At 44.3% G+C, this 4677-nt stretch overlaps 1 protein-coding gene across 1 annotated transcript; it reads right to left on the bottom strand.

The window, feature by feature from the left end:
- Positions 1 to 289: 289 nt before the first annotated feature.
- Positions 290 to 3031, bottom strand: LOC308322634 (E3 SUMO-protein ligase ZBED1-like). The gene is made up of 4 exons (XM_080774017.1): positions 2338 to 3031; positions 1528 to 2035; positions 1023 to 1209; positions 290 to 861 (listed from the first exon to the last, which is right to left on the bottom strand). Exons 1-4 carry the CDS (start codon positions 2945 to 2947, stop codon positions 385 to 387), a joined length of 1782 nt encoding a protein of 593 aa, XP_080630143.1. The 5' UTR covers positions 2948 to 3031; the 3' UTR covers positions 290 to 384.
- Between the last annotated feature and the right edge of the window lie 1646 nt (positions 3032 to 4677).

Genomic DNA, 4677 nt, shown 5'->3' on the forward strand with positions numbered 1-4677 from the left:
TTATTTTAATCTAGATTAATCTCACTGCAATTCTGGAGTTAATCTAGATTAATCTAGATTAAAATGGCTCATTTGAACTCTGCCGAAGGCATTGAAAATATGTGTGCGCTACCTAAATAATGACCAGAAGTAAATCCTTGAACGGGCCACGTGGCCCATTAGACCAGGAGCCCTATCATAATTGGTAATAAAAATATAATAATGTTCAATACGATGTACGTGTGTTATACATTGTTTATTCAGTTAAACACGAATAACCATAAACATGTTACCATACAGGCAATTTGAAACAGTGGGTGCAAGAACAACCCCCTTTTCTGGGATATGACATTAATTAAACTGTATTACAGTCAGTAGCTTTGTGACATGACTTGAGTCCAACCTCTACCTCTCCTTCTTCCACCAGTCACTCAGACACACCAGCTTGTTCACATTGTCTGGTGACAAACTAGATCTCTTTTTCTGTACAATGTGGCCTGCTAAAGAGAACAGTCTCTCGCATGGGACAGTTGTGGCAGGAGTCCCCAAGTACTTCTGGGCAATGTGGGCCATCTTACCATAAACAGCAGTGTGCTCTGACCACCACTTCAGTGGACACTGATCTAAACTGGCACTGGGCTCTACCTTGTACCTCTCTACAACATTGTCTACTACTGGTATCTCGTCTTCTGACTCTGACTCTGATCCCATCAGCAGTAGGGCTGTCTTCTTTTGAGGTGGCTCAGGGTTCTCCTCCCTGGGCGGCTGCAGAGCAGGTTCTTCTGCCCTCACCAAGTCACTCAGCTTTCCCCACACTGGCTCCCTCTCTGCTTTGGGCAGGCATTTGAGATCTTTGAAGCGTGGGTCCAGAGCAGTGGCCACCTTTTGATGAAAAAAAAAAAGATTGATGGATAGAAGAAAATTTAACTTTCATATTCTCCATATTTCTTCATGACTCATTCATCTATCCATTTATCAATCTACTGGCTTAACAGTCTATAATGGTCAGACAATACAGTTATCTTCTGGTCAGTGTCACATACCTTCAGCCATTCCAGGTTTGTTTTCTCCCTCCGCTGGTTGAGGTCTTTGATGAAGGCAGTCTTGAAACGCACAATGTAGGCAGGATCATCATCAGAGATCTTCATTGCTCGCAGGAGATGACACAGGGCAGGTAAAACGACAGAGCAGGAGACATATTTTTCCCCACCAAGGAGCTCCGTGACGTACCTACACACACACATTAAGAGGGGTGAATTGACACCAAAAACGACGCCACAATGTCACAGCAGCCAGCCAGCCACACACACACACGCAGTGCACACACAGAGCAGTGCACACACACACACACACACACACACACACACACACACACACACACACACACACACACACACACACACACACACACACACACACACACACACACAGACAGAGCAGTGCACACACACACAGAGCAGTGCACACACACACACACACAGAGCAGTGCGCACACACACACACACACACACACACACACACACAGAGCACAGCACAACACACACTTACTTGCATGGCTCCAGCAGTTTCTCCAGCTTTGCCAACTTCTCATATTCAGCATGTGTTGGGAGGGCCAGCTTGTGGGTCTGCTGAGCCAGCGTTGCGTGCACAGCGTCTCTGTTGCGCCTCAAACGTGCGATCATCGCTAGGGTTGAATTCCAGCGTGTTGGAACGTCTTGCACGAGTGACTCCTGGTCTTGTTCAAGGGATGCTTGCTGGGCATTCAGCTCGTCTGAGTTAGCCGGACTGTGTTTGAAATGTCCGACCACTTTTCGACACTTGGCAAGTACACCATCAAAACCACCATCCCGAAGTGACATTACAACGGCCCTCTGTACAAGATGAGCAACGCAGGGCAAGTGCTCAAATGGTAGTATTCTCCCTGCTGCTATCATGTTGGGAGCGCTGTCGGTTCCAATGGTGGTGATTTTTTCAGCTATGCCCCACTGATTAGCGACGTCGAGAAACTGTCTGGCACACGCTTCTGCAAAGTGACGCTCCTCCGTTTTAATCACACCTGACGTTAGGAGAGACAAAGTAGATCAGAATAAGTTAGCTATTAAATATTAATAGGAAACTTGCAATTAGCAGGCTGGCGTTGTTGGGGCTAGCTAGCAAACGTATAATGTTGGCTGGTGGTAAAATAAATCAATCGATCCCTGATGACGTTAGCTAAAGCTGTGTAAATGTTAGGCTGAATTAGCGATATTACATGCCGCGGTGGGGTTGTTTTCAGGTTGGATATTCAGCCAGGATGGCTGGGTATCCAGCCCGAGACCAACTTCACCGTGGTAAATTAATTTAAATTACATAACGTACCTAAGGCGAACGAGTGAAGTTCCCAGCTGACATCGATGAGGTGTACAGTAACGCCAAGGTAGTTGTCGTTTTTGACAGATGTCCAATGGTCCCCAGTCAGTGCTACACACGCCGCCCCGGCCAACTTTTCATCTTTCGCAGCTTTCTCTGCGGCGTACTGGTCATGGATTCTCCGTGTGATAGTTCGTCTCGCAGGTAGTTTGTAAGATGGGTCGCCTGTGGCCGCCTGGAGAAGAAGCTCGAGCCCATCATCTTCAACCACACTGATAGGCCGGCAGTTGATGGCAATCCACTGAGCTAGGAGGTTAGTTAGCTTGGCTGATAGAGTTGGGCTGACGGGCTTGCCACGGTTGCACTCCAACATTGTAGTTTGACGAACACTTTTCCCCGGAGCCATATTAGTGCTTGGCCCGGCAGCTTCGCTATCATCAACCAACGCAAAGGGATGCTTGTGCGTTAGGTGATACTTCAGACTTGAAGAACTCCTACAATAAGCCATTTCTGCTTTGCACAGGGTGCAAACCACCTTGTTCTTGTCGAGGTTTCCATTGGGAAGCTTCTTGTAAAGAAATTTCCCCTGAAGCAAACCCGGATTCACAGAGTCCTGCATGCTGACGTTTGATGTGGCACGCCGCACTGTTCATTAATTTCACCCGTGTCCTGTTAGGTTAGGATTTGTTACCGCCCCGCTCTCAGAGTAATTTATTTCACCTTGTCCCTGTTAGGTTAGGACTTCTCCCTTCCACAGAGTAATTCGGCCAGGTAAAACTATCAAAGTGAAATTCATAGCTTGCTCGCTTTATGCAGTCAATGCAGACCCAGCTCCCAGACCCAACTTTGAGAATAGATTAACGGCGATAATTTTTTTGACGCGCGATAATATTCTCGCGTTAACGCAGCAGTTAACGCCGATAACGGCCCAGCATTAATATCGACATACGTTTTTAAGAAAGCCGCTAGGATAGAAGACATTTGTAGAATCGGCCTCCGTTAAACATTAAACGTTAAACATTTTTATCAGCCGTACAGTATAATGTACTCTAGGTACTACTAACCATGTCCCTGTATCAGTTAGAAGAGACCTGTGATTGCCTCAAACATCTGAACCAAAGGGGATTTGAGTGGAGTTTTTATTATTTAAAGCTACGACTCTCCATATCTCTCTGCACTCTCTCGGTTAAGAATATTTGAATGCTTTTCATTTTGTTTGGATAATATAGTCGTTTTTGCTATCGGAAGAGCTGCCGTTTTGATCTCTGCAATTCCCTACTGAAGAGTTCTGGGTTCCTATACCTGGCGTACCTGCTGCAGTGCTCCGTTTGTCTTTTTTCAAAGTGAATAATGTATTGATTTGTGAGAATCTAGAAGAAAATAGCACCGTTTTAAGTCCTATTTTCTATTTACTTTCTTTAATATGTATTTATTGCTTTTGACATTATTACAAAGGGTATCCAATAGAGTAAACATAGGTTGTCAAAAGTAAAACATTTTGGTGCCCTTACATCTATCTCCATATATGGGAATTTAAGGGACAAGGACAGATATAAAGCACCGAAGTCCTGACCTCGTCTATAAGAACAGTTTGAAAAATAAACCGACCATCCCGGCCCTTTTACTCATATGGATATGAAGTATCGACTGAAGGTGGAAATGTACAAATATACCCAAAGAGTAACGCAATAAGCGCTATAAAAGAGTCTAACAACCCAGAGACTACATTTCCAGGGTAGGCGGGGTGGCTGCAGCTGCCCGTCGCACAACAGAAACTGACATGTTAATTACGTTTTTATTTAATTGTATGGATATTTAATGTTTCGTGGTTACTACGAGCCGAGTCACTGCCAGCTGAGCTTACGCCAACGAGGAATATCAGGAACGCAATGTGTTGACAGCTGGGTGTGACTAGCAGCGACATTATACACATACATACACTTGTAGTTTCAAGGCTTTTGTGGCCACATTAATTCCATTTTCTCCAGAAATTGACTGTATCTGATCCGTTTATTTTTCAAGCACAGTTCTTATATGAAGCGACATAAAAAAATGGGGATTTCAATGCAAATAAAAAAATACATGAACCTGTGGACTGCCGCCCTCTACTGAAAGTGACGTCAGATTCGGCGCTCTTTTTAATTGATTGATTGATTTATTAACAGTTTGCAGAATTACAGTACATTTAAAGTACAACTCAATACAAAAACTGTTAAAAGTGAGTGGACGACACCATAAAGCATTACACTTGTTTACAATAGGGCCCACCATTTTCAATTAATCAAAACATTTAGAGACGTACGAATATACACAACTATTATAGTCGAAAGGAAATCATCATAGGAGGTA

The sequence above is a fragment of the Protomyctophum bolini genome (assembly GCF_963924005.1).
Source record: "Protomyctophum bolini genome assembly, chromosome: 10".
NCBI classification, from domain to species: domain Eukaryota; kingdom Metazoa; phylum Chordata; class Actinopteri; order Myctophiformes; family Myctophidae; genus Protomyctophum; species Protomyctophum bolini.

Bases quoted from the DNA above. Each gene is read 5' to 3' on its own strand.
- LOC308322634 (XM_080774017.1), bottom strand. From the start codon at position 2,947: ATGCAGGACTCTGTGAATCCGGGTTTGCTTCAGGGGAAATTTCTTTAC. The intron at 1,210-1,527 runs GTAAGTGTGTGT...GTGTGTGTGTAG, and splicing joins AAACTGCTGGAGCCATGCAA to GTACGTCACGGAGCTCCTTG. The intron at 862-1,022 runs GTATGTGACACT...TTTCATCAAAAG, and splicing joins CAAACCTGGAATGGCTGAAG to GTGGCCACTGCTCTGGACCC.